This window comes from Zonotrichia albicollis, chromosome 2, assembly GCF_047830755.1.
Source record: "Zonotrichia albicollis isolate bZonAlb1 chromosome 2, bZonAlb1.hap1, whole genome shotgun sequence".
Lineage (NCBI taxonomy): Eukaryota > Metazoa > Chordata > Aves > Passeriformes > Passerellidae > Zonotrichia > Zonotrichia albicollis.
This window is the reverse complement of record NC_133820.1, coordinates 43,783,758-43,811,720: the sequence shown is the minus strand read 5'-3', so window position 1 is coordinate 43,811,720 and position 27,963 is coordinate 43,783,758. Positions and strand designations below refer to the sequence as shown.

General features: G+C 44.5%; 2 protein-coding genes across 7 annotated transcripts in view; one reads left to right on the top strand and one right to left on the bottom strand.

The window, feature by feature from the left end:
- Positions 1-17,897, bottom strand: part of USP35 (ubiquitin specific peptidase 35) — a 28,036-nt gene extending 10,139 nt beyond the window's left edge. Inside the window, exons 1-4 of one of the 5 annotated variants that reach the window (XM_026792659.2) lie at positions 16,784-17,897; positions 6,180-6,876; positions 4,886-5,021; positions 994-1,123 (exon numbers count right to left, since the gene is read on the bottom strand). In XM_026792659.2, the coding sequence (XP_026648460.2) occupies positions 994-1,123; positions 4,886-5,021; positions 6,180-6,861 (948 nt within the window). In that variant the 5' untranslated portion in view covers positions 6,862-6,876; positions 16,784-17,897. Of the gene's footprint in view, positions 1-993; positions 1,124-4,885; positions 5,022-6,179; positions 6,877-7,194; positions 7,345-14,070; positions 15,801-15,834; positions 15,923-16,094; positions 16,630-16,783 lie in introns of those variants that run through there. The other 4 variants (XM_005485819.4, XM_014266170.3, XM_074535010.1 and 1 more) reach the window with 4 other exon arrangements.
- KCTD21 (potassium channel tetramerization domain containing 21) lies at positions 16,147-26,384 on the top strand. 2 transcript variants are annotated; one of them, XM_005485821.4, is made up of 2 exons: positions 16,147-16,304; positions 24,544-26,384. In XM_005485821.4, exon 2 carries the CDS (start codon positions 24,574-24,576, stop codon positions 25,354-25,356), a length of 783 nt encoding a protein of 260 aa, XP_005485878.1. In that variant the 5' UTR covers positions 16,147-16,304; positions 24,544-24,573; the 3' UTR covers positions 25,357-26,384. The 2 variants fall into 2 exon arrangements, with proteins under 2 accessions (XP_005485878.1, XP_005485877.1); XM_005485820.4 differs by lacking the exon at positions 16,147-16,304 and adding an exon at positions 17,877-18,231.
- The last annotated feature ends 1,579 nt before the right edge of the window (positions 26,385-27,963 follow it).

The window sequence follows — 27,963 nt, the reverse complement described above, 5'->3', positions numbered from 1 at the left end:
ATATTTGTTCTACTTTAAAAAAAATACCTCTATACCCTCTACTGTTGTCAGATCATAACTTCTAAGGGTTTCCAAAAATCACATGTTATTTTATGGGCTGCGTCCCTTTCCTATGTATTAATAATGAAAGGAAAGAAAGAAAAGCCAGAGATGCTTGGCTACTGTCCCACTGCTCAATGCACTTGAGGGATCACAAAGACAAATGCAGTTATTGATAATGTTCCAGTACTGATAATTATAGAAAGATAGTATCATTTAGGGGAGAAAATACCTCTAAAATCATTGAGCCCAGCTGTTAACCCAGCACTTCCAAGCCCAGCATTAAGCCATGTCCCTAAGAACATAGTTTTAGTAGCTTCTATGATGACTCCTTCTGGTGGCTCAGGTGTTATCCCCATTATATGAAGGAGGGAAGAGTAGGACCACAGCATGGAAGAAGTTCTGAAATAGTGACCAGTATCCCTTGGGACAGCTTGATCACAATTTCCAGGGAGAGCAAGAACTCACTGCTGAAACAGATGATGGCAATGGCAGTGGGGGCTTTATCTACATTAATAAAAGAACCAAGCCAGGGCACAGGCTTTGGAACTGACCTGTGACTGTGTAGGCTATTAATACACTCACTGATATGTATTTTACCTGTGCCAGCCAGCAATGACCCAGGCATGGTCAAAGGAGAGCATGTCACATTCCCAAAAGCAAGTCTTACAAGAGCTTCATAGTTTGGGAAGCAGAGTGTTTGACTGGTTTGAAAATCCTTGGCTACTTGATTTCATAACCTTTAAGATATCAGTACTTCTGCAGACCACAACCTGCAGAATCCCAGGTTGTTCTGGAGAACATCATTCCTAGCAGCAAAATCAGTATCCCTTGGGACAGCAAACTCTTTTTTTCTCTTTGCATCTCATCCTTTCATTTGAAAGGCAGGGTGATATTTCAGGTGCAAGATGGTATTTCTATGGTTCACATTCACATTTAAAAGAGCCAACTGACCTTTTCTATTTTCGAAAGAGTGACTTCAATCAAGATGCTGAACTTTTTCACTGCAGCCAAGCCCTTCAGCAGAGCAATGATCCACTTGTCTATGTTCTTTCCCAGGGGCCAGGACACCCAGTCAATCATCCTGAAATGAAACACAAACTCTTAAATAAATTTAATGCACATACTGTAAAAGTCAAGCTCCACTCTGGGTCAAACCTCCTCCAAATTGTTGTCCAGTCTCTGGGATGAGACAGGCTCTGCACAAGGCATTTCACATTATTCAAAGCACAACAGAGTCTGAAGAAGAAATACCCCAATGTCACCATCACACTGTGGTTCTTCAGAGGATCAGGCCCAAGTCTATTGAGTAAAGTGGGGATTTTTTTCCAAAAATTTCAGTCTAGTCAAATTCAAGTTTTTAAAACTGGTACAGTGCTCTATACACTACTCAGGTGAGGGTTTGATTGAGGTCTCTGCATTATCACCATTAGAAAACAAATGATACTGATTTGATCTCTGCATTGTTACTGGTAAGGAAAAAACATTCAGATTCATATATTTTAGTTCTCTGTGTGGGAAACATTTATTTCCAAAAACATACTTTAAAAACTCTACCTGGAAACTCTAATAGAAGCCAATTATTCCTGACTGTCACAGGCAAAAAATTTCTTTTCTAGCCATTCAACCAACAAGTTGTCAAGTTTCTGCAAGAAATAAGTGCTTTACAGAAGTTTCTTGTAAAACAATAACCTAAGTGATTACACATTGTTTCTATTAAAATTTAATGCTAAACAACCAGGAAGAAAGTAAGACTTGGGATCTCCAAGTATCCAACTTTGCTGGCCATTTCAGTACTTTTGATTTGAAGATATCCCAAACCTTCAGGCTACACCTCAGTTCAGCTACCTTATCCAGTCAGTTCCTTTTACTTATAAATCTGTATCTTATGCAAAGTAAAAGAAGGGAAGATAGATAACTAACCACCACAAGGCAAAGAGCAGGAATTATGAAGTTTACAGGGAACTGGAAAAATTAAAGTCTAGTCAGCAAAAAAACCTTCAAGAGCAGAATATGTTGGTGTTGAAAAACAATAAAAGTCAAGCCAAGGTGGATAATAAAGCAAATGCCAGAGAAGCTTGCACAGACATTTGCACCAGAGGAGAACAAGGAAAGCCATGCAATCCCTGTATGTGAAGATGCAGACCTGTCAAGCATCACCAACACAAGAGGAAGATCAAGGAGTCACAGGGAAGATCCTGAGGATTAGAAATGTAGAACTGGAAGGAAATGTATTGATTCAAAAGGCATGTAAGGCACCAGAAATGGAGGCTACAGCAACTCATCTGCCTGAAGACAACCAGGCAGATGCCAGGTGACTACATGCTCCCAGTGTAACAGCAGCCATGGAAAGGACCATCACCACCTGTGGTGCAGAAAGAAAGGTGTTCTCATAGCAAAACAATGACTTCAGGTTGTGGTCAGGCTGCCATGGTGAACAGGGTGCACAAACACCACCATCTGTGCCCAAGACCAATGAACTGTGTGGAAGAAACCTGTTCAGGTGGTAGGGAAAATGAAGAACAATTCCTGCAAGAAAAGCTTAAAATAACCTGGCTTGTTTAGCACAGCCATGAGAAAAAGCAGAGATGGGAAGGGACTGCTCTTCCTGCACATATTGAAGGAATAAACACCAGGGAGGCAAAAGATATTTCAGCTATTTCTGTTGGCATAAGATCAAATGAACTGTAAGATGGCCAGAAATACACACAGACTGGCTGTTAGAAGAGAGATTTGACCCACTAAAGCAACCCAGTGGTGGAAGAGCTGTGAAAGAACAGCAGTGGGAACACAGTCCTGCTTTGAGGTGCAGAGTTGAACACTAATGAAAGGGGTCTGTAATGTCAATGCTATAAAGCAGGGAGATGGATCCAGAGATTCAAAGGTCTTTTTTCTCCCTATCTTCTTTAAATAGGCCTAAAATAACCTTATTTGATTGAAGCTATACTTTGCTAGCACTGGTAGCTAAGTTACAGTGCTGCCTGTGTTGCTACAGTAGGAAGAAATTACATTTTAAATTCACATTGCACAATCCACAAATATTTTAGTAGTGATGACCCTAATTTGACAGAAGAGTCATTGATTTGGTATGCTAATTTTTTAAATGTCTGGAGACCCTGATCTCCAGAGGTTGTGAGTGCCTGCATAGCTGTGAGACAGCAGATGCCTTCTGCATCCAGACCTGGGCTCTTTGGAACAGATACATCCCCAGGGGAAAAAAAATAAAACCCAAATCTGTGAGTACCTCTGACATCACAGAAGCACAATAATAGAGTTTATCTAAAAATAGACACATTCTGTAAAAGAGCTTGTGGTGGGCACTTATGCCAGCAGGTGACAGCCTTGCGTTTTCCACCACCACTTGTTCTTTACAGGCTTGACCAGAAGTTCTACATAAGTCCAGTTTATTCCCCTGCTACTCCCAAACCCAAACTTCAGAAAAAACACTTCTGCATGCAATCTGTTTGTCAGGGATACTAGGGTAAAAGATCTTCAATTTGTACATTTTCCTTTGATTTTCTAGGCATGAAGCTCACCTATCAAACAGCCTGGGGTCACGCTGGTTTTGGGGCACTCATCTGCCATTAAACATGCTGCCAAAACTTCAACATTTATCCTAAGTGATGTTAATTACATTCTGTGGGGTCTGACTAATTATTTACTCCTCCTTCTGCACGACAAAGTCTGTTTTAAGGAATGATGATGTTGATTTGGCAATCTCTGTATTTAGACACTGGCACTCTAAGAAGATTCATCTGGAGCTTGTAGCCACAAGTGTCCAGAAGGAGAAAAAGATGGAGAAGAGGGTTAGGAACTGAACTGATAACCTAATATTTTGTCTTGGGTTGCTCTGGACTCTGGGAAAACCATGATCATCTCTAGCAGGCCAAAGAGAAGTAACTCCTTTCTGCATACATAAACTTCCCATCGGGAATAATATGTTTCTGTCATGCAACCTTATTGGGAAGGACACACAAATCCTGTAATAAGAAGAGGAAAAAAGATGCTTCTAGTGAGATCAAGTCAGAGCAGCTCCCTTGTGTTAAGTGCACACCCCACTGCTGTTGAATATATTCTGTTTAAATGCAGACCTCTAAGGAAAGCATGGGTTAAAGATAGAATCGTGGAATAATTTAGGCTGGAAAATATCCTTAAGATCATTGAAGATACACCCAAGTAAGTGCAGAGCCAGGCACTGGAGCACAGAAGAACTGTAGGACTTGGACATAAGAGTGCAAAGAAGAACCTGGTGATGCCAAAGAGGGCACGGGTGCTGCAAAGACCAGGTCTGGCATGTCAGGTAGCCTTTCACCCACTACTCCTCATCATGCTTTGACTAGGTCTCCACTGACTTTGTGTGTCCAGCTGCAGCACACCCACCTGACAAAGGCCAAGGTGGGACCTGGAAACAGCTGGGCATCCCTTCCCTCACATAAGTCTTAGCTGTGACTGGTGGCTTAAGAAGATATCCTTCTGAAGGGAGACAGAGATCATAATGAAATCATGAAAATGAAATTTTGGGGAAGAAAAAGGCCTTAATAGCTTCAGGAAAAAAAAAACCAAAAACAAACCTCTTCAACATAGCCTATATTGGACATCCAATAATGCAATGATTTATAAGAAAATAAACTAAAGCCAAACAAATATAATAATAGTCATAATCATAATAAAAAACACTCTTTATTCAAGTTCTCTAGGACCTCAGGGCTAGAAGAAATGATACAGAAGTTTTCCTTTCCCCTACACACTCCTCACCAGGCAGCACCAGCCAAACTGTTTGGGCTAAAACCACACAGAGCATTTCTCCAAACTGAGTTAAAGCTTTCACTCCCACAGCCTCTCCTACCTGCCAATAGCCATCATCATTTGCACATCAGTGATGCTGTCATCATTGGTCAGGTTTCTTATGACGCCATCCATGAGCTCCAGAGGGACAAACTGAACCACGCTGGCCAAGGCATTGGAGGGCGCTTCCTGTTCCTCTGCAAGACAGGGATCACCCCCAGCAATGAAGATGTTCGTTGATAGGAAAAACAGGCACACCAGGTCATTTCTTGTCCTAAAAACCAAGTAATTTCTGCCCACAAAAAATAGAATCATAGAATCGTTTAGATTGGAAAAGCTTTCAAAGATCAAGTCCAACCCTTAACCCAGCGCTGCCAAGTCCACCACTAAACCACATCCCCATATGCCACATCCACATATCATGGAGCAGATACTGAGCTGCTGCCAACAAGCAGTGTAGAGTCCACCATTGGCTGTGCTAGGAGGATAATTCCCCAGATCCCAGTGCAGCACATAATGAAGCTGGATCTTAGCAGATGGCTGTTCCCTGAAGCCATATGTAGCCCCAAGGGAGCAAGAGATTACAGGCACGTGTTTGGCCCCACTCAGGTACCAAATTTCCTCTGTTTGCTCTCTTTTTACTAAATATTGCAAATAATGCAAAAGGATGCAACTGCAATTTTGCCTGCCTGGAAATGGGCCTCCTTCCAATGGACGAGGCTGTCATACTGGAAAACCAATCTCCTGTTGTCTTAGGAATAGCTAAAGCAGGAGCTCACCAGCCTTTCATGGCATTGGTACCTCCCAAAACCTTCTGAAACCCTCCACAATAAACTAAAAGTCCCAGAAGTTGAATAAATATTGCCTGCCTCACCCTAAGATGCAACCACCCTTCAGACAGTCAGAAGGGCTTCATACCTGTAGGTCAGAGAAAAAACTGCTTAGCTTTATCCCTATTCTCTGGTAGGGAGCAGGCAGTGGGGCACCACCAAGTCAGCCAAAAGAGAGTGGCATTTCTAAAAGCTCTCAAGTTCCACTCTAACAAGCTGCAGATAAGGTGCTTTCCCTTAAGCCCAGCTGATGTTGGAAAGTGCTGAACACAAACTTATGCTGCAAATGCTTCGATCCTGTTAACAGCTCCCTTCTGCAGACTCCCTCTGGTTTCAGGGTGATTTTGTTTTCCCAGCTCAGAGCCCTGCTAACTTTTAGAGATTCTTGTCTGTTATATTTCATCTGCAGCTGCATATCTGTAGTGGATGAAAACCCTGCAAGATGTCAAACTAGTTGAGTTTGACTTCATCAGAGCCAACATTTACATTTCCAGCCTTTTTTTTTAATTATTATTTTAAAATTACCTGTTGAAGAAATGATAGTGAACAGTTCTTTCAAAGAGGGCAGGATGGCTGAGGTCTGAGTCCTCCAGATCCTCTGCAGCAGACCACTCACTTTGTTCACCTGCTCCAAAAACTCCACGATCTCCTCTTCCCCCTCAGAGACGCACTGGAACTGCCCGATGCACCGGATCAGCTGCTGACAGAAGAGGAGCTGGTGCTTTCCCGTGGGAATGCACTGAGGATGCTGTGTCAGGAGTTTGCTGATCTTCGCACACTGCTTGGGGCTGGGCCTCTCGCACACTTTCCGGAGCACCTCGATCCTCAATAAGCTGAAGATGCTGTTTGCTGATGGGCTTTCCAGGACAAACTGCAGTCCTAACTGGATATAATCAAGGACATAATGGCTTCTCTTGCCCAGGGGTCCATAGCCTTCCTGGAGGAGACTCAGCAGGAAGCGGACGTTGAAGAACTCCTCAAACTCCTCTGGGTGATAGTGGCCATAGACCTCCAAAACCTCTTTCCCAATCTCTCTTTTATACTTGGTGTCCCCAGTGAGATAAAGCTTGGTCGACAGCTCCAACATGGACCAGCACTGCTCACTGTCCATGGGCTGCTTCGATGCCTCGATGACACGCCTCACAAGCCCTTGCTTCACATTGTTGGGGTAAGAGGACATCACTACTGCTTCCAGTATCTTATCCATCTCTGCTCCCTGCTCCTAAAAGAGAGGGACAGAGCAGCAGGTTAGTTCAAGGAGGGTCTGCTGAGCTTTTAAGCCCAGGCTGGGGCAAGGGAGGCCAAAAAAACAGAGCTATCTGGAGCCACTCTGAAGAGGGTAATTCTTGTGGCTTTTTCATGTAGCATTCAGAAAGGTTTCCACTCTGGTGATGTTTGACTGAGATTAAAGACCCCAAATGGAATGGATACACAAAGATACAGAACTTCTTCTGATTACTCACAGATTTTTGTCTTCCAAACAACCAAGTACACACCCACAGAAGACACAAGTGGGGAATTAAGGGAGCCAAGGTCTTACAGTGGTGTCTGCTGGCTCAGGTGGTCCCAATGATTGTCTTCACATTCAGGGAAGGAGAGAAAAGCCCTGGGAAGCAGAGGTGGGATTGCAGCCTCTCTGTGCAATGACAGGGGTGTTTGTTTAACATTTACACCGTGCTGCCAGCCACTCCATCTGAGTGGTGCAGTCTTGGCTGCTCCCCAGGGACCTGCCGCATTTGTATGCGGGACCAAAGCGAGGGGGGAGAGAAACTGCAGAGTCAGGCAAAGTTTCCCATTTGTCACAGCCTGAATTCACCAGCAAGAAAGCATTGGAGAAGAGTTTAAAAAAAACAAGGAATTCCCAAGGAAAAGCTCAGAATAACATTTATAACCAGTTGTTGGATGCACTACTGCACAAAAGAAAAAAAAAAAACAAAAAAACCAAAAAACAACAAAAACCAAACCATTATAGAGTGATAAAATTAGACAGTCAGGATTTTATAATGTATTACAGGGACTAAAAAGGCTCATCCACAGCAGGTCCCCCCAGCACAATGCACTGCACAAATACACACTTGGAGAAGGTCCCTTCCTGCCTATAGCCTAAAATGAGCCACACTCATCTGACCAGAATAATAATTCCCACCTTTCTGTTCCTCAGCTCCCTAATCTGTGAAATGAGACCAACATGCACCAGTTCCTGGTGGGGCTGGTGGAAAGATCCTTCATGAGCACTTGGGAAGCATTTGAAGTTTTTCAAGTGGACGGGGTGACAAAGAATACACATGCAGATGACATGTACCCCAAGTATGGTTTTCACAGATGACAGCCAGAAGAGACCTCAGCAGATGCCATCCAAGGACCATGCCATCCCTGGAGAAAGCCTGTATCTGAGCCAGAGAGTATCTTAGCTCCTGCTAAACAGCTGCTTGAGGGTGGAGGAGTAAAACCGTGCCAGACACAAACATCAAGCTTTGACTCACAGCTAATTGGCTGGGAAGCCTTCCTACTTCACTAAATATCACCCCTTCCCATCATTGCTTGCCCACAATCTCCCAAGATGACAAAAAACCATTATTGATAAATATATATACATATATATATATATATAGCCACCTCCAATCCAGCGATGACCACAGGCTACATTGCAATTCCTCTCCAAGAACCACTTTGCCCTTTCTGGCCCCTGCCTGCTGACTCATACATTCCTCTGCTGATGTGCTGGATTTATTTTTCTCCCATCAAGCACTATTGCTGCCTTCCCTGCAACAAGCCATGGCAGAGCTAATGCTCTCCATCACACTGTTTCCCCAGGATAGAATATATAAGCAGGACTCCTGAGGGACCAGCCTGCATTAAACCAGTGGGAAACAAGGACAAGATAAAAGGAGAAGACAAAATCCCACAGATAATGTCTTTTCACCTCAACAGAAAGTGCCACAGTGTCAGCAAAGGCTAAAAGTCAACCTGGAGAGCAGATGGGGTTTGCAGACAGTCCAAAATCAGGAGGAGCATTTGTCCTTGCTGTAGCTCAGGGGCCACCTTGGCCAAACACAAACTGGCACACACCTGCAGTCAGGCTGGTAGCCCTTTCACCTCCTCTCTGCAGGTTCCCAGATTGATCCCAGACACCCCAGTCATCTGGCACATAGATAAGGGACCAGGAGGAGATAGGAGGATCTACAGTGCTCATTGGTTATGTCTCACAATGACTTCCCTGGAGCAATCCATGCTGAGCCAGGCACAGTGATTTGGAAACATCACACAGGCAGGATGGTCAAACAATGGCTACAGCTCTTTTAGACCTAACCCCACAAATCACCACAGTCCCCTGGTGTATGTGGTGTTGGGTGCTCTTGCTGTCCCTCTCAGATGTGATGGCTGCCCACCACTGTCCCCACTATGATTGTGCTTTTAGCTACTTTAGCATTGCCAAACTCACCAAATTTTTGATGCAAAGAGTCTAATTTTGTCTGAATTTGAGATAAACTTGCATCTCCTAAAAGGACTTGGTTCTTCCTCAGGCTGATGACAAAAAGGGACAGGAGGATGGGCTTCCTCAATATTGCTGCCTGGAGTGCAACAGGGTCACGTCTGACATTGTGTAGTAGGACAAGGCTGAAACAAACTCCCTCCACAGTCAACAGGCAAACAAGTCCCAAAGGACCTTCTTCCTCAGCAGGAAACAGCATAATGACTTATATGGACATAAGGATCTTGAAGACACACAGGGAGAACCACCTGAGTCGACCTTGTGGTGAAGGGTCCATGCTCTCCTCACCAGTGAAGGGCTTTGCAGGACAAGGCTGGGCTTTAGCTAATACAGTCCCACCTGCACCTCTCCAACCACCCTGTGTCAGTGAGAGGGGACAAACAAGCCCATGGCTCTGCTGTGTATCAGGGCAGACCAAACTGCTCCCTGGGTGTGGGCCAGACAAGGCCAGGATGGAGGATGCTAGCCAGGCCATACATTATCATCTGAGAACCACATTAAAGCAGCATTTAAGTGGCTTTGTAATATGCAGTAATAAATATTATAGTCTTAAAACTACACTAAAAAGGCATTCAAACTAAAAGATCATTCACATGTCAAAGGCTAGGAATTAAGATGGCTAATTCAAGACAAGCACAGTTACAGATGCTTTCAGAGCAATATTATTTTAAGCAGCTAATATTAACTTTTTTTCCCCCCAAGACCTCTATGGAAAGTGAGTCAGGGTTTGCAGTGGAGTAAAGTGCTTTGGAGTGTTGTCTGTAAGATCACTGTCTCATTTGTTGCAGAAATTGGAAGTGTGTCATAAATAACCCAGGGAACTGCAGGGGAGGGAAGGACGGTTCACTGTCGAGCAGCTAATGCTACCTTGGAGATCTGGTCCCTGCTTCTCCTCTGTTCAATACTGAAATAAAGAGACTAAATATTCAGACAATCAGGCTTCTATAATGAGTGCTCCTGAAGTAGAACAACCTTTTGCACTTCTTCCTCACCAGCATTAACAACACACTGAAGAGCTGGGAGGACTGCTCATTCCTGCCTATGAACAGAACTGAGTTCCTGGAACATACAAGGATGAAATAGAAGGTCAAAGAGTTAATTATTAAACTGAAGAGTCACATTGAGATTCCCATCTGTTTTGTAGCTCTCATAAAACACAGAGTACACAATATGAGCTTTGGAGGGGAAAAGAAAACATCCCAGGAAATGGCAAAACTGTTCAGCTACCCCAGTGAATGACTGGCAGGAACAACACAGGCAAAATCACAGAATGAGGAGAACCTTAGGAGGTCTCTAGCCCAAACCCTGCACAGCTGAAATCAGCCCCAGCTGCTCAGGGCTTTATCCATTAAGGTCTAGAAAATATTCCAGGATGGAAATCATACAACAACCCTGGGCAACCTGCTCCTGCTCTAATTAGGTCATAGTGGGAAGGTTTACCCTATTTGAAGTTGGAAGCTCTTGTTTCAATTTATGTCTGTTTTTTCTCATTCCATCTGCCTTGTACTCCTGGATTCATCTCCTCAATAACCTCCTTGTGGGCACCAGGAGCTGCTATCTGTCAGTGCCCAGCCTTCAACAGTTCAAGGGGTTAGTCCATCCCAGCTGAGCCCATCCCCAGCATCCACCCCAAAATACTTTGCATTTGTCCTTGTTGAATTCCGTGAGGTTCCCATCAGCCACAGCATGTCCTGGCCCTCCTGTTTGGCAGCCCCGTCTCCAAGAGTATTGACTACTCTTCAACTCTGGCCTTACTCACAAATTTTATAAAATTAATTTCATCTCCTCTTCCACATCATTCATTAAAATATGTAAAAGGCAAGGTCCTAGGATAGTTCCAGCCTTCTTCCTACCCAATTAGCTGTGCACACATCTGTCTGTGATATAAGGATGGTGCAGGGCATCATCTCAAAATCCTTACTGACATCAAAGATGCTTGCTGACCACAAGATGGCTCCCTGCAAGGACAGACACTCAAACACACTCTAGAAACCAGAGAGCGAAAAGGAACTTAAGCAAAGAGCAGCATTGGCCAGCTTAGTGTCACTCTCAAACTGAGTAAACTGGAAAAAAACCCGAAACCCAGTCCAGGGATGAAATCACCATTGGCTTTGCTTGTGTCTAGTTTTCATACTCTGTACTGTTTCAAGCTGTACTTAGAGTTCTCTTCTGCCCATTCTTTTTTTTTAATTAGGATTCATTTCAATTGAAATCTATCCAATTCCTTCTAAATCAATTCATTCCTTTATCCCTGCCAGCAGCAGATTTCCAGTAAAGTATCCTTAGTACTTTTTGCAGAATGTGGTACCAATTCCCACAGGTCTTAACAAAGCTCTGAAAACATAGATGCAAAATGTACCTTACCTTTAGGGAACCTTAGTAATAAATTCAGCACATTTCCTACAATGGCATCATAGAGACTTTGATAAATACCACTAAAGAAGGAAAAATAATTCCCACCATCCAAATGTAGAGTGATACATAAAGTGGTTTGTGTCTGACTTACAAAGAAGAAAAATATCTACTCCCCTGAACTCCCTGGAGGTCGGGAAGTGCAGAAATGAGACTCACCTTTTATTGTCCTTAACTCCTGCCAAAAATGGTTTCTTTTATATCAGCCAAGACATTACTGCTATTCCTGCTGCTTCCTCCAGGCAGCCAGGCAATTAGGGCTCAATCCTGCAGCATGCGGAGCTGCTGCAGGATAAAAGGGAGCTCACATAGTGCCTTGATAGGCACTATCAAATAGACACAAAAATTACTCTGTTCTCTAAAATTTCTACAAAATTTGCCATGACTTGGTATACAACTTCCTACAAGGACCAGCCCTGTTGCCACCTCTCTGTTTTCCAGAAATATCGAAGTAATTGTGTAGTAATAACTTTTTTTTTTGGTTTTTTTTTTTTTGTTTGTTTTGTTTTGTTTTTTGGTTTTTTTTTTCAGGGAATAAATGACCAATGAATTCATAGGCAAAGAGGTTTTTTCTTTGTTCAAAGTACATCTCTGTTCATCCAGCTAAGAAGGGGAAACCACAGCCCGCACATCATTACCACATCTAATAGATACTCATTGTAGCAATATGAAAACTGAGGCACATCTAGACCATAGAATCATAGAATGGATGGAAGGGACTTAAAAACTATCTAGACCAAAGCATTTGCACAAGGAGATGGAATAGGCTGTGACAGAGCCAGCAGCCAAGCCTCTCCAGACCTGCAAATACATTAATGGTGATGCTCCACTGTCCTTTGCTTTCAGCTGCTGAGTTGAACCCCATAAAGTGGCATGGCAGACCACAGCACCAGGGTAATTTTTATGAGATCCAAGTAGAAAATCAGAGCTAATAACTGCAGAAAAATCCCATTAAATAGCTCTTTAGAAAAAGAAGATACTCTACCCATTTGCAGTCATAACAAGGAAAAATTGCCAGCACAGACGCCTGGTTGAATTTTTTGCATATGATTATAATCTGCCTTTCTAAATTCACCTTTGCTTTTCAAGGAGGTCACATATTCCTTGCTTCCTGTCCCAGACTGTTTTCCAGTGGCAGACTGCATTCCTGTTGTGTGTCTCCTGCTCACTAGAGTAAATTACTTTTGGCTGACGAGACTCTTCATGCTTTTTATCCTCGGAACCAGAACTGCCCTTTAGTACAGCACCAATGGAGATTGTCCTTCACCACAGGCAGCAGATTTGGAACAGGACATTGCCCTGCACCACAGGCAGTAGCAGATTCGAAGCAGGAGGCTGTCCCCACACTCTGCAGGACAATAGCTTTCAGCTTTCTCCAGAGAGTGAAGGTTTATTTCAGGCATTGTCACCCAACTGGACTGCTGGCATTTTGCATGGCTTTGCTCCACCTTGGGAACAATGAGTTCCTCTCTTGTGGCCAGGCTCTTTTAAAGGTCTCAAAAACACAACCAACCAGAAGATACCTATTTGCAATCAGCCTAAATTTATCATATAGTAGTCCCTACCTTTTAAAAAAATTGTTGATACTTTAGACCCACAGATCACTGCAGACCCTTTTCCTTTTTTCTACAGTACCATGTATTTCATGGTTCTTTTTTCCCTCTAAAACATCATAAATATGTTTGACCACATTATAAAATTCTATCAGCCCTCTCCAACTGACAACAGTGCTGGGCAGGCTGCCCTATCTCAACCCATCTGTCTTACCTACCCTACCCTGCTCTCTTATTTCTTCAGTGCTCCTTCTTTGATCCCTTTGGTGCACACAGATCCCCAAGTTTCTTCTCTTGCTCTGTTTTTTTTGCTGTTTGGTACTCAGTCACCAAATAAAAAAAAAGGCTTTGGCTGGATGTCAAAGCGATCAGTGCACCACCAAATAAAGCCTATGGCTCTAACATTTCATCCTCTCTTTGTGCAGACTGCTCCTCCCAGCTCCATTCCTCCCCTTCAGTCAACAACCACAAACACACATCTCTAGTATCGACTGGTATCCTTTTCCAATAAAGCATCTCAGAACCATCACTAGCTTATTATCAACCATCCTGGTACGGATACAGGAAGCAAGACACAAGGAATTAAGTTCCTCTCTCCCTTGAAAACCAGCATGAGAGAAAGGGTCATGAGACAAGGCTTGCTCAAACCACCAGACCAGCAGTGACACACCACTGGTTCTGTGGGTAAGCCCAGCACCAACTCCACACAAAAATAACCCACCACAGCTGCTTTTGATCTCTCTGAATTTATTTGCCATTGGATGCCCAAAAGCTCTGTTCTGCCTACAATAGGTAAGTTTTTCCGAGTTTTCCTCCTCACATTCTCCAGTTGAAGGTATCTTCCTTTTCTTTCCCCAAACGACTTCTGCTTTCCTGCTTAGCTAGAGCTCTTAGCCCAGGCTGTGACACCCTACTTCCAAAAGGCTTTATGCTGGGAGTGCCCAGATCCTGCACTGACCTTCAGGCCAAGGTCCTCTTTATCAATGTCCCTGGAGATGGTAAATACATCTACTCCGGAAAGCTGGCTGTTTTCCTGAAGGTATTTATAGCATTAAAATCACTCTTCTTTCTTCAGGTTTCTGTCTGCTTTTGTCTCTGTATAGAAATTAAAACCCTGGATATAACCCAAGGAAAAACCACGTCCTGTTCACCAAAGCATACCAGACTGAGGGCGGATACTGCCAACGCTGCCTGGGATTCATCAGACACTGATTCACTGCTTGGAGACAGAGATCTCCAATTTTTGGTGGTGCCTTCAGGAAAGGAAAAATAGGCAATGATGCCCATTTGAGACCTCAGTTTCCCTCCAACCCCAAATATATTTGGCTTTGCATCTGCCAATTCAGAAAGCAGGAATGCACAGTGAGACCATGATAAACTTTATGGACTCCATCACAAAGGTGCCCAAAGCATTTTGAGACCCCTTCTCAGGTGAAAGCTCAGTTGCATCCTTTCAGTCTAGGTAGGGCATGCTGTTGAAATTTCCCTGCCACCAGATGCAGCATGGTCTAGCTGAGCTCCCAAAGTGCTATGAAAACATCATAGCAGTGCAAATATTCCAACATCTGCTTTCATTCTTCAGTAACACCTGCAAGGTCCAACTGGAGCAGATCTAACCTGAAATTGGATTGGGTCTCAGCTAATCTGAATTTGACCCTCACTTTTAGAGTCTTTGGCTCCCTATCACATGGGAACATCCCAAGGCGTCTTTCCCCAGGTCAGCTTCCCTGGGGAAAACCTGAATCTGTCTTGGCCAGTTTGTTGTAACAAGATGCTGCCTTGTAAACAGGTTTGCAAAGCCCTGCAGGGAGTGGAGGAATGCACACACCCCCACTTTCCGATGTTGCTCCTGTATTTCTCCCTCCAAGCATTCACCTATAGCCTGATTCCCAAAAAGCCAAATGCTCAAGCACCCCTCCTCCACCATTCCCTTCTGCACCCTGAACACAGAGCATACCTCTGTCCAAGTATCTGTCTGGGAATCCCAAAACCCAGCCCTTTCTCCCAAACTCCTCCCTACAAGGATCCCTCCCCTGAGCATCCTTCCTGCATCTCAGCCTTTTCAGTAGTTCTCACCCCAACCATCTCTCCTGAACCTCCTTCCAAGCCCTCTGCTACATTGCAACCCCAAAGCATTCCTCTAAGTATCCCTCCCAAGCACCCCTACCCTTTATCCTGAGTATCCCTCCCTTGGAGCATCCCAGTTCCTGAGAACACCTACTCTATCCTAACCCTCAAACAGCCCTTACTTCAGCTCCTTCCTGCATCCTGACCCCTAAAAACCTTCTGTATCCTGACTGCCAAGCATTCTTGCCTTTAAGCATCCCTTCTGCAACACTTTCCACCAGTACCCCGACTGCACTGCTTCCCTTGAGCAGCCCACCTCATCCCTCACCCAGAGCATCCCTCATTTCATGCATCCCAACGCCCCAAGCATCCCTTTCCCTGACTACCCTTCCTGCATCTCTTCCCCTGAGCACCCTTCCTATACACTTCTCACTGAGTATTCCTCCTGAATCCCTCACCCCGAGCATTCATCACCCCAAGCACTCCTCCTGTACCTCTTACCCCGAGCACTTCTGTATCCCTTATACCGAGTATCCCTCCAGGACTCCTTTTCTCAACTACTCCTTCTGCATCCCTTCTCCTCAGCCCCCCTCCTACACCCTTCACCCCGAGTATCCCTTCTGACTATTCCTCACCCCAAACACACCTCCCCTACCTCTCAACGGAGTATCCTTCCTGCATCCCTCACCCCGAGCGTTCCTCCTGCATCTCTCACGCCGAGCATCCCTCCCGCACCTCTTTCCCCGACTCCTCCCGCTGCATCCCTTCCCCTGAGCATCCCTCCTACATCCCAAGCCCAGACCTCCGCTACTGCACCACTTCCCGAGCATTCGACCCCCCCCCCTTCCCTGCGATCACAAAACCCCCGACCGCCCCGCTCCTGCACCCCTTTCCCTTCCGCCCGCCCCGCGTTACCTCCGGCCGGGGCCGGGATGCGCCGTGGCCGGCTACGAGCCGCAGTCCCGGGGCAGCACTGGGCAGGGCCGAGGGCGGCGGCGAAACTACATCTCCCAGCGGGCCGGGCCGAGCCGTGCCGGGCCGTGCGGGAGCGCCGCGCCCCCCGCTTCCTCCGCCTCCCTGCGCCGCCCGGCCAGCGGCGGAGCTCGGCGGCTGGAGGGGGCGCAAGTCGGTCCCCGGCGGGGCTGGGGGGGATCCGCCCGGCTGGGGGGCCTGGGGAGGGCCGGGGGCACCCCCAGCGGAATTCCCCGAGAGGGAGGAAACTGAGGCACGGGGAGGAAGCGGGGACCGGCTGTCGGGAGCCGCGCGGCTGGTCCGCTGTGGGATGCGGGAAGGACGGGCGAGCCCCTTCTGACGGGGAATTTGGGGGCTTTTTAGCATTTTGAGCTAATTCAGTATTGTGGGCGCCTGGCTATGCAGGGAGGAGCCGTACCTCCAACTGTCCCTAACAGGGTCGGGTTCAGCGCCGCTCTGCAAACTTTGCACATTCCCCTGCCCCCTTTCAATGAAACATCTCCGAAATTAAAGTATTCACAGCGAATCCAAGCCTTGTATGCCCACACCTGGGACATGCAGCCAGCTGGGTCCAGCTGGGTGTTGGGTGTGATATATGCCCTCCAGAGGGTGTAATTTTGGGTGAAGCCTACCTTGTTAGCGTGATTTCTGAGTGGGTTTTGCTCTGGTGCGGCAGCATCCGTTCTGGGAATTAGCCGCCCTCTAATTGCAGGGATGTTCTGGAAACAATGGTGTCAGTGGAGATGAGGTGGAAACTGGGTATTGAACCACTCCGTGTGTCCATCGAGCAGGTGGTGGCTACCACGTGTGCCATGAAGTTGTTCAGGGACAAAATAAAGTGGTCCATGAAGGAAATAAAGAGTATCTGGAAGATATTCCAGGCATGCCAAGTGATACTTAAATGGGTGCTGGGAGAGGACATTGAAAATCAGTGAAAACCTCTGCCAGAACTGATAAATTATACTGGAATGCACAAAGGGTTCCATCAGCTTGGGGGGAAAAGTGGTACTCCCACTGCTCTGAGACCCCAAGCAGGCTCCTGTCTGGCAGGCGGTGGCAGTGCCCTCCCGGCCATCTGCACTGCCCACCCAGCAGTCCCTGAGCCTAGAAGTGTTGAAGGTCACCAGGAGAGAGATGAGCACTGCAGCACTTGGGCTTTTATTCTCCAGACCTGGCTGGAGCCGCATCCCTGTGGCTCTGCACTCCCTCTCCCCCTCCATCTTGTCGTCAGCCGTTCTCCTTCGGCAGCACTTAACCTTCTTTTCGCTCTCCTGCTCCCTGCTGTGCGCTGCTGCTTTTGTTCCTCTTCTCTCAGGAGGAACCTGACCTTTGCTTTATATCGCTCCTTGTTTTTACTAGCTGGGCACCAGCTTTATTTCCCTACCTCCGCCTCCCTACCCCTTCTCTCCATGCGTGAATTCAGCATCTGCAGAGAGCCTACGCGAAGCCTCCTGCATCCAGCTGCATCCCTGAGCAAGCAGCCCAGGAGATGCTCAAGGGCATGGAGGTGCGGGTTTGGAAAGGGATGAGCACACACCATGGTACCCACAGCACACCAGGGCTGTTACGAAACTCGCGTTCCCGCTTCCCCATCCCTCCTGCGGCTCACTGGCAGAACGGCGTTTCTGTGCATAACAAAGCAGGGCCAGAAAATGAAATATAAATTAAATATAAATAACTGGTAAGCAGCTGCGCTCCGAAGGTGGATAGTCAGTATGTCTGTCTCCCAGCACTGCCGCCGCCGGCAGATCGATAGCAGTTCTGTCGCAAGGAGAGAAAGGAAGGGTGAGCCGTCGCTTCCTGCCTCACGCCTGCCGGGAATTTGAGTCCCCTCCCAGCGCTTGTCGCCACGTCCCCCGTGCCAGCCTCGGGGTGAGCGGCCTTTCCCCAGATGCCTGCTGGAAATTTCCAGAGGCACCCCAGTAGTTTCGAAAGAAAAAGCTGCTGTGCCGCCCCGCAGGCGCTTCATTTCGGGATCTATTGCTGCTGGCAGACACGCCATGCTCTGCTTCACGGACTGAATTTAAGCCTCTTACGTGCTGCTCACTTGGAGGGGTTCATATTAAGTGTCCAAAATCAGGTGGGTCCGTTCTGCAGCGATGGGAAAACATGGGATTTCCTCTCTAAGGCTGTCATAAATAAGCATATAGGGTGCAGAGACTGTATTGCAAATATTTAACCTTCGATCGTAAAGGATGAGATGAGCTAAGTAAATGTGCATCAGGGATATATGAAGGGAGGGATGATTCTATCCTTGCAAAGGATTTTGTCCAAAATTCTTCCTAAAACTCAACTCTCATTGGTGCCTACTGTCTGCTGAAAGCTGGGTAAGTGGTTAGTTGAGGTGTGATTTGTTGGGGATTTTTTTAACCCTTAAATACTGTTTTTTGGTTGTTTCTGCCCTCCCCCTTTAGTTAGTTTATTATTATTTTTATCTTGTCTTTCAAGAGGTGACTTCTAGGCTTCAAAGTGTTTTGTTTGCAGCCCCCATAGCACAGAGAGGCACGAGCTTGTAGGGTTTGGATTTCCTCCACGAGGTTGTCCCCTTGAGAAGGGACAAGGCACAGAACTGTTCTGCAGGTAGAGTTGCAGCAAGTGCCATGGGCTTGGCTGTGTCCAGGTCTGGAGTTCTCAACTTTATGAGGGTTTGTATGTTTGCTTGTTTGTTTGCTTGCTTTCTCAGGGCTCAGGTGTTTTGTAGAAACTGGAATTTTTGCCTCAAACCAAAATGTGAATTTCAGTAAGACACAGTGGAGCGAAGTGCTACATGCCAGGTGTGGGCAAAACCCAAAGCAGAAGGAGCTTCACACAGGAAGGAGCATGTTTCCCTGATTGTGTGCTCACAGTTAATAGCTCTAATGGAGCAGACTGGAGCCCCAGCAACAGCCATCTTTTTCTGAATCCCATTTAAAGTCTCCAGCAGCCAAACAGGTGCTCAGCTCTTTCTTTTTTCATACTTCTTTCTGAGGTGAAATCAATCCTGCCCCCTCCTAAGACAGAATTACTTCCTATAAAGCACTACCTGATCTGTCTCCTGTAACATTTGTCTACATGATGTGGCTTTCACCAGCTCTCTTGGCAATATTCAAAAAGCCAGAGAGGTTTTTAGTCTGGCTGCTCTTCCTGATGCTTAGCAGAAATGGTCCCTGGCTTGCTTTAATTCTGTTGCCATTTAGGCATCATTCATTGCATCAGACTAAATAATTAATTTCTTTTTTTTTTTATTTTTCCTTTCTTTTTCCTGTGTGTGTATTTTGCGGTTCATTGTTAGTCCTCAACTACTTCTTACAGCAGCTGCACATATTTCAGTGTCTTAAATACAGATTTTTCAAGTTTTGATTGTCGAGGGATATTTCACAGGTGAGCTATTGAAGGCTACATGATAAAATTAACCAGCCATGCAATACTTTAGACATAAGGTTAGGAGGCACTGGTGCAGGCTACACAGAGAATCTGTGGCTGTCCCATCCCTGGAAGTGCTCAAGGCCAGGTTGGATAGGACTTTGAGCAGCCACATCTACTGAAAGGTGTCCCTGCCCATGGGGTGTGGGTTGGAACGAGATGATCTTTAGGGTCCCTTCCAACACAGGCCATTCTATAATTGTGTCATTCCATGAAATTAAAACCATTAAAAACAGTGACTTTGTAATCTTGCAGCAAAAACTCTATTTCTGTAACAGCATATGTTAACTTGTGTTTCAGGAGATGCCTCAATTTTAATGCTTTAAAAAAAAATAATGCTTTTAATACCACATGTAAGGGCTTCAGAGGCCCTAAGCAGCCTGTAAGATGGACTTTAAAAACCTTAACAACTCAACATGATCCTCTTCAACCAAATTACCGATTGTTCTTGCTTTGCAGTTCTGTGTTTAATTAATCTCATCAATTAAATCCCCTGAATGATACTAGGATCAGCCGATTATCCAGATCTTGGGTATTGCCTGTGAAATCCAGAAGGATTGATTAATTTTCCTTCCCTGACATTTTTAAAGTGAAATGTGTGTTGGCAATCAATTTCTTTTCCCAATTAAAATCCTGTTTAAAATTATCTATCTATATCTATATCTATATCTATATCTATATCTATATCTATATCTATATCTATATGTATGTATATATGTATATATAGAGAGAGCTATGGCTATCTTTTGACAACCATATAAACATATCTATAACTTTAGATTTTCTATTAAACTGCATTCTTTTTGCTAAAAAGGATAGGTTACAGTTGTATGTAGTTTTCAGTGGTTAAAAACATAGTAATATTTGTGCCATTTGTTTACATTTTACTTACATTGGCAAATCATGGCTGATGGGGTTCTTTTTGTCTTGATGATTACTGTACACTTGTGGGTTTTTGCCAGATTGGGTGAAACAGGCACTCAGTTAAATTATGTATACAGAATTTTATTTATTAGCTAATTAAAGTGCTTTTAAATGTTATGAATATAGGAGAGGGGGAAAAAAGCTTATAAGCTTATCCAAAGCTGTTCCACATTCAAAATTATTATGAAACAAAGTGGTATGATGATAATGGTTCTACATACTTGAGGGCATTGATCAGTGAAAACAGTTCGCTTTTGTCATTTTGCATACTTGCTTACCTTCCTGCTGTGTCAACCCCCATCATTCTCCCAGTTCTTTGCAGAACTAAGCTCACGGGTAGAGGGTTGTTGCAGAAATGTTCTCTATGCAGCTGTTGAGGATGCTCCTGAGAGTAAAACCCAAGTTGAAATTTACAAGCTGTGGTCAATTGAAATGCTTAGATGCTGAGACAGCTTCAGTTCAGGAGTTTGACTTTTTCATAAAGCTGACCATGTGCTGCTGGTTTCTCTCAATTTACATCATGCAGTAAGATCATGACTTTGAATCAAATGTAGACTTTCCCCCCCTCCATGATATTAAAAGAGGTATTTAAATGCAGGTTGCTCTTAGAAGCACAAAATAAATCTTGTGTTCTTCAGCCAAGTTTGCATCAAATTAGATCTCTAGCTGACCTAATTTGAATGAATTTCAAATGCTGCTTGGGGAGGAGCTACACAAAATACTTTACTGTAATTCTCTGCTTCCAAGAACCGTAACTCAGTTTGTACTTCTCCTTGGTGACAGCAGGTTATAGAATCATACAATCATAAAATGGTTTGGGTTGGAAGGGACCTTAAAAGATCATTTAGTTCCATCCCACCCGCCCGTGGTCAGGGACACCTTCCACTAGACCAGTAGCCTCCCGTGTCCAAGATCAGATGCTTGCTCTTGGTACCTCCTCTTTGTGGAAATCTCACCAAGAAGAAGTGATTTTCATGCTGCATTTTTGGACAACCTTTACATTGTATTAGCAAAGCACCCAGCACTCGAAAAACCATGCTGGGGGCTGCAAATGGTGGTTGAATGATTAAAGAGATAAAACTTACAACCCATTTTATTTCAGCTTTTACAGGTTTATGAAAAACAGTTTTTCATAAACAAGTGTTTAGGGAAAAAAGCAGTAAAGACTGACTTTCCCCAGCTACTCCCAAATATGTTGGTTGGTCAATGCACTAAGTCCAGCTTGATTATAAATCCAGTAGACATTCGTGCTCATTTGTGCTCACGTTTTGGGCTCTCCTGAGGTTCCCAGACTATCTGATTCATCTTCACACTCTGAGGATATAAACCTCTAAGAAATGGGATGAATTAGGCTAAAAGAAGACAATTAGGAATGACAGCTGAGGAATAGTTATCCTCCAGCCTTATCCATGGGCAAGATGTTTGCCTTGTTAAATGTTTAAAATTTAATCTAGTGCAGGAATCATGGGCAGGTTCAAAATCAGAGCAGGCTGGTGCCCTGGGAGAGGGAAATCCAGTCTGTATGGGTCTTTAGAATAGCCGTAAGCAGAATGCCCAGAGGTGGAAGAGGAGCAGGGCCCACACACTGAGAGGCTCCCAATCTCTGTGCTACTCTTCCAGCTCCAGAGCTAAGGTTTGGCTTGATTTCTGATGCTGTTGCCACGTTACTGCTATATTTTGTTGGCAACATCCCTTTTGGACTGCTGATAAGAAAACAGTTACAGGAGATTTAAATGTTATCTGTTCAGGTTGGACTGAGTCGTTCCCCTCTCATTCAGGCTATCAGTGAGGTGTTGGATCAGAGTACACCTGGGACGGATGATGAGCTTGAAATGAAGATCTGTCTTTGGGCTGCATGGTAGTCTTTGTGTTGTGACTCTTGACCACGAGCTCTGCCATCTGTCACAGACGCATCAAGGGAAACACCTTGCTCTGTGTTTGACTAAGTCTGGCAGACAGCTTGAGGAAAAACTCTTGTGGTGTAAATAAGCAGGCATGGGCTTAAAAATCGGAAAGCTTCACCTATGAAGGAAGAACGGGTTGTTTAGTCTACAGCAGCTTGAAGGGCAGCAGAGGTGGGAAGCAATGAACATGGCTTTGAGAGTCACTATCAGTCCTGCTTCTACAGGCTATTATTTGTAGGGTGGTACGGGGAAGCTTCTGTTTGATGAAATATGAAAAAAAGTAAAATCCATTTTAGGCTGCTCTTGTGAATGCCTGGTTGTTCTTGTAGCAATGCTTTTGCAGACATTTTGCAAGTCCTTCGGGGAACAATCCATGGCAGCCACTCGTGCAACAGAATTAGATCAGTGAAGTCTCCACATGATCAGGTTTAAACAGCTCTTGACACTAAAGTGGGTTTAAGTCTTCAAGAGTGGGAAGTCTGCTGAGACTACAGTGCCAAGGGGAGTTTAGCACTGGAACAGATAGGGTTTTTTCTGGAGTATATTTGGCTGAGGTTAGTCACAAGGATGGTCTGTGGTCATCAATGCATGTGTTGTTGTGTTGACCTACACATGCATTTTTATTTGCCAGTTTTGCTGGATGCATGGGACTGAAGGATACACAGGGAAAGCACTCTAGATTTAGAGATCTGCATCTATCTATTACTGCCCAGTGAGATATAGGCTGTGTGCCAAGAGCTAAAGAACAAAGTGGAATGATAGTCTTAACAAGTTAAAGATAGGCTCTACTTTGACCTGTTAATTATCTGCCCTAGGTTGGGCCAGCTTTTCTCAGCAAAATGTGCTGCTGTCTAGAGATGTATTTCTTTTAGAATGCCATTTGCAATACTATCTGGGTTTTAGCAGCCATGAAAGAATTGCTATTCCAGCACAAATGATCTTCTTCCTATCTGTATTTTGCTGTGACTCCAGTGCTGATAATAGTGGGTAGTGTCTATGATTATTCCATTACTAGTTAGGAAAATGCCTGCACTTAAGTTCAATTTTAAGGGAGTTGTTTGGCAGCTTTCTGTTGAATGGCCTTAGTTACTACAGCAAGAGCTACCTCCTGCCTCTGTAAGCAAACACTGTGGGTTTCCTGCTGAACTGTTGATTAATTTAGATTCGGCAAACAAGGAAAAACAGGTTTGCAGGTCCTCAGGTAGCAGGAATAATGAGCCACCTGTACAAGACAGCTGAGCTGAACTGCAATGGAGACAGCTGCACAGCTCCTTTCTTTTCCCTTGCCCCAGCCCTGGCATTGGTCCAGTTCCAACATACAGCAAAGCATGCTGAATAGAAAATGTTGTTTTTTCTCCCTAAACTGACTCACTATGGGATCAGATAAGTGCCAGAGGTGGCGAAAGGGAGGACGATAGTATGGTGGAGGGCAAGGGGAGGTCATGCATGCCTCTTCCTATGGCTCAAGTGCACCTTAAAATCACATCCTTAGTTCATGTCAGCTGATGGCAGAGGCTCGGCATGAAAACAGTGTCAACTGGAATACGGCCCCAAATAACAAACATTACAAAATGTTTTGTAGGGTAAAGCACAATGGAAGGAGAAAGTCTGGTGATTATTTTTAATGAAAGGAACCACAGACTGTCGGGTGCTTACGGCAGCAACTGCTGTCTGGCTCCCTGCTATGCTGACCGCACTCAGACATATGTCAGGGGATTCTGCTTTGTTACTGTAATCGTAGCCTCAAACACTATGGAAGATGTTGGGTTGTGTCAAGTTCTTGTCCTTTTCTTCTTTGCACCCTCTCAATTCTCTGTGAGGGAAATGTTATCATACAAACCCAGAATGCTACTTTGAAGTCAGCCCTCATTGTAGGTATTAGTGGGAGAGATTCACTTTTAGCATAATTGTAAAGGTTTGAAAGAATCAGGATTTCTGGCACTAAACTGAATTAAACAACGTCCTGTTCAAATCTGTTAGGAGAAAAAACATCCTTATGCTTGTTCTCAATATACAACCCCAAAAATAATTCCTCACTTCTAATTTCTATGGTGAATTCTTGCCACATGGTTACTCTTATATATTTAGTACTGTTTATTCCTTTAAAAAAGATTAATGCAACTAAATGTGTGGTGTTGGATTTTTTTAATTTTTTTTTTTAGAATTAGTCCGAGCACTGTGACTTTTCCATCATGTCAGAACCTATCACGCTCAATGTTGGAGGAAAACTCTATACCACCTCTCTGTCCACTCTGACTAGCTTTCCAGACTCCATGCTGGGGGCCATGTTTAGTGGGAAGATCCCAACCAAGAAGGACAGCCAAGGCAACTGCTTTATTGACAGAGATGGCAAAATCTTCCGCTATATCCTGAACTTTTTACGAACTTCTCACTTGGATCTTCCCGAAGATTTTCAGGAAATGGGCTTACTGCGACGGGAAGTAGATTTTTATCAAATTCAGCCCCTGATTGAGGCCTTGCAGGAGAAAGAGATAGAGCTTTCTAAAGCAGAGAAAAATGCCATGCTCAACATCACCCTTGATCAGAAGACCCAGACTGTTCACTTCACTGTCCGAGAAGCACCCCAGATTTACAGCCTGTCTTCCTCCAACATGGAAGTCTTCAGTGCTCATATCTTCTCCACGTCGTGCCTGTTCCTGAAGCTTCTTGGTTCCAAGTTGTACTACTGTTTCAATGGAAACCTTTCCTCAATATCCAGTTACCTGCAGGACCCCAACCACCTGACCTTAGATTGGGTTGCAAGTGTGGAAGGCCTTCCCGAAGAGGAGTACACCAAGCAGAACTTGAAGAGACTTTGGGTGGTGCCAGATAATAAGCAAATCAATAGTTTCCAGGTATTTGTGGAAGAAGTGCTGAAAATAGCCATGAGTGATGGTTTCTGCATAGATTCTGCTCATCCACATACTTCAGATTTCATGAATAATAAGATTATTCGCCTAATTCGGTACAAGTAGGAATGGCTGTTGTGGTGCTAGCACGGAGATAACACAGGTTCAGTGTTTCCCTTTAAAACACACAGCCTAATTCAGAATCATGCTTATCTGGATTAAGAGTCACTAACAAGGAGATGATTTTCCTTTAATGTACTTACCAATACGACCTTCCAGAATATGTCCATATTCCAGACAGAAGCAATATTGTCTAGCGCCTGAATTAAGGACTGGCTCTGTCTCTGCCTCTGCCTCTGCCCTGCTGTACAATTGTGGGGAAAATCACTTAACTTCTGTCATCTCTACGTTTTCCAGTTGGAAAATGGGTGATCCTTAACCTGCATTGCCAGGGGATGCGAGAGTTCGGTACCCATGGTTTGGAATGTATCTGGAGAATGGATGCAGTGAAAGATACCATGGAGCTGCAGTGCAGCAGACAGCCGTAGGAGCACATGTGCCATGCCTTGCTGTACCACCTGTGCAGAGCATTCAAGAAGCTTTGGATCTGAGGAGGAGAAGCCTTCCCACATGCACTCAAGACAGCTGTAAAGGACGGTACAAGTTGCAAATGAGCAAGGGATCCCATCTCTTTGGGTTCAACAAAGGATTTCTGTGAAGCTGGCTTGGGCTTTTTTCTCAACCCTGTGTGGAAGCCCCTTCTTTATTGTGCTTTAGGGAAACCGTGTTGGAATAATGAGACTGGCAAGGAAGCCATAGAAGAGAGAATGGTGTTATTACAAACCAAGAAGATGAAATCTTTACTTTTACATTCCAAAGGCATCCGAGACAACTAGTCCTTTTCTTTCTCTTACAATGGTAATATTTGTCTGGAGGATGCTGCTGAAACTTTCTAATGGGGGGACAGATTTTGGGGCAGAGGCCCCCAAATGTCTTCTAAACATTTGAGCCTCTTTTGGACATAACTCCCTTCAGCAGTGCCTGGAATGCATGGGATGCTGTCTGGGTAGGATGGATTTCATTTGAAAAGATAACATTCTCACCAGGTTACACCTAATATTTTTCATTGCAAAAACAGAGGGTCGTTTTTCCTATCCTGGTTCATTGAGCCTTTTTTTGTCTAATATCTTTGTGAAATAGTTAGGTCACTAAAAGAATTTTACCTACTTGCTTGGCTTCAGTGTCAGCTTGCCAGAGGGAAAGCAGTGGGAAACCAGAGGTCAACTCTTCCCTACACACCTGGTCTGTGCTGTAATGAAGATAACTCACTAGCTGCATGTTGTCTCTATACATCATTTGTGCCACATTCAAGATGGTTCTTTCTTGGCTAATTATGTTTAAAAGTGTCTTAACTGTATTTCCCAAACCAGATTGCTGTGAGTGCATGAGAGGCCCTCTGGAACCTTCTCAGGTATCTTTAATCAGATAGAAGGGAAAATGCAATAACTAAGTTTTGCATTTAGAGGCTTAGCGCTTCCAAAGGTTTCTAGCACAGGGCTGCAAAGCTCAGTAATGCTCATGTTCTTGTTTCCCAGAGTAACCACTCTGTTACATTAAGCTGACCTGTGAACAAGCATAAAGAAGCTTTATTTCTTGTAAAAAAACAGGGTGATCAATATATTTCTACTGTCCCAAACTGTGACTGCATGCACAAAACAAATCAGCATGCTCATGGGAAAAATGCACATTCTGCAGTTGTTACAAACCACTGCCCTTTGTCTGACCTGGTGCTAAACCAGCATGATATACATGGGACCATATTGTCAGAAAGCACTGATTGGGCTTGAAGCCCTCAGAACTACTAAACATGACAAATGTTGTGTAGTGACCAAATTCCAGTTTGAGTCACCATGTTGTTCTATATTTAGTTGCATTAGGAAGAGCTCTTTTTTTTTTCTTTTCCATCCCAGTCCTGAATTACAAAGCATGAGGTGGCTGGTCAGCTGGGCATTGACAGGGATGATCTGTGCTGGTAATACGATTATGATCTGTAAAATGAATCCTCTTTCATCAAATCTGTGACTTGAAACAGATATGCCCTTGCTGAATTTATGATAACAGAGATTTTGGGGACTGTTGATGGTATTTCTTTTTAATCCACACCCTTGAGAGTAGATTTTAAATGATCTGTAACCAGAGCTCTTGTATGTCATGACTAAAATAATACCAGTAGGAATTTGTTTCCTGTCACCTTGAGTTTATCCAAAGGTAAGAGCAGTGGGCTTAGATCTCATCTGGAAGGGTGGAGGGGGGGAGGTCTGACCTACATCCTTTAGAGCTTGGGATCAGTTCTGCTCCATTCTGTTTCAGCAAAATAAAATATTCCATGGGAGAGTTGTATGATTACTGCATTTTACTTGGTGAAAGGCAAGTAAGAGGAGTGTAAAAGGAGAGAACTGGACTCAGATCTTCACCTGGAGTACTTCAACCCATCAGTCTGTTATGCAGAAGATGTACAAATTGAATACACATTTATTTGTGATCATGCAGCTAAGTCAGTAAAAGGTAACAGCTGGCCCCAGATCTCTGTCATTTAACAGATATTGAGATGCAAAATATCTCTAGATAGATAGATAGATGTAAAATTTCCAACCACTGCAAAGGCATGAGTGAAGCCATGCTTTGGAAGGAACAGAAGAACCTGAGGTACCTCAGACTTGCTAAGCACAGTAA